Here is a 1,241-nt window from a genome sequence, read left to right on the forward strand (position 1 = left end):
GCTCGATACTTTGAAGCTCAAATTACAGAGGTCAGAAAGGTGATGCAACTTGTTCAAGCCAAGCAGCTCTTACGTGGTGAAATGGGCATTCAAACTCAGGGCTGTCTGACTCTGACATTCAAGCTCTATTTCAATTTTTCTACTGAAACCCACTTATAGGGTCACGAACAGGACAAAACCAATTATTGAGTGATCACCCATTTATGAATCAGTCCTAATAACTCCTAAATATTTGTTGATAGCCGTGTCTCACTAAAGCACAAAGAATCTTTCTCAGTGCTGCCTTCACTTCCTTATTTCTCAGGGTGTAGATGAGGGGGTTGAGCATGGGGGTGACCACGGTGTAGCAGAGGGAGACAAACTTCCCCTGGTCCTTGGATCTACTCTTGGCCGGCTGCAGATACATGAAGATGATGGTTCCATAGAAGATGGTGACAACCATGAGGTGGGAGGAACAGGTCCCAAACGCTTTCCTTCTTCCAGTGGTTGACTTGATCTTCAACACTGCCTGGGCAATGTAGCCATAGGAGACCAAGATGAAGGAGACAGGCACTATAAGGAAGAGGACAGCAGCCACAAAGAGCACAGCCTCATTGAAAGTGGTGTCCACACAGGCCAACTTGATGAGCACAGGGACTTCACAGAAGAAATGATCCACCTGGCGATGCCCACAGAAGGGGAGCTGCAGGGTGAGAGTGGATTGTATGAGGGTGGTGGCCACTCCACTGAGCCATGCCAAAGTTGCCAGAGCTATGCAGAGACATGGATGCATCAAGGCAGTGTACTGGAGGGGGCGGCAGATGGCGACATAGCGATCGTAAGACATCACAGCCAGGAGGACACAGTCAGTAGAGCCTAGGGCAAGGGAGACACAGAGCTGAACCACGCAACCACCATAGGTGATGGCTTTCATGGGATCCCACAAGTTTACCAGAAGCTGGGGAATAACACTGCTGGTAAAGCAGAGGTCCAGGAAGGAGAGATGAGAAAGGAAGAAATACATTGGTGTGTGAAGCTTGGGTTCCAGACGAGATAGCAGAATGATGGCGGTGTTCCCCACAATGGTTAGTAAATACAAGATCAAGATGACCGCAAATAGAGGCTCCTGTAACTGAGGATAATCAGAAAACCCCAACAGGATAAAGCCTGTCAGGCTGCTGTCATTGGTACTCCTCTCCATCGCCATGTGCACAGTATGTTCCAGAAAGCTGAGTCATAGCTGAGAAAGACGACATTTTACA

The 1,241-nt window shown here is 48.4% G+C and overlaps 1 protein-coding gene across 1 annotated transcript; it reads right to left on the reverse strand.

Annotated features, from left to right (window-relative positions):
• Nucleotides 1-214: 214 nt before the first annotated feature.
• Nucleotides 215-1,186, reverse strand: LOC124233693 (olfactory receptor 2G2-like). Its single transcript, XM_046650817.1, has one exon. The coding sequence runs from the start codon at nucleotides 1,184-1,186 to the stop codon at nucleotides 215-217; it is 972 nt and encodes a 323-aa protein (XP_046506773.1).
• Nucleotides 1,187-1,241: the final 55 nt, after the last annotated feature.

This window comes from Equus quagga, unplaced genomic scaffold, assembly GCF_021613505.1.
Source record: "Equus quagga isolate Etosha38 unplaced genomic scaffold, UCLA_HA_Equagga_1.0 209899_RagTag, whole genome shotgun sequence".
Taxonomy (NCBI): domain Eukaryota; kingdom Metazoa; phylum Chordata; class Mammalia; order Perissodactyla; family Equidae; genus Equus; species Equus quagga.

What these genes read in the sequence shown, in the direction of transcription:
- LOC124233693 (XM_046650817.1), bottom strand. Translation starts at nt 1,186, where the DNA reads ATGGCGATGGAGAGGAGTACCAATGACAGCAGCCTGACAGGCTTTATC.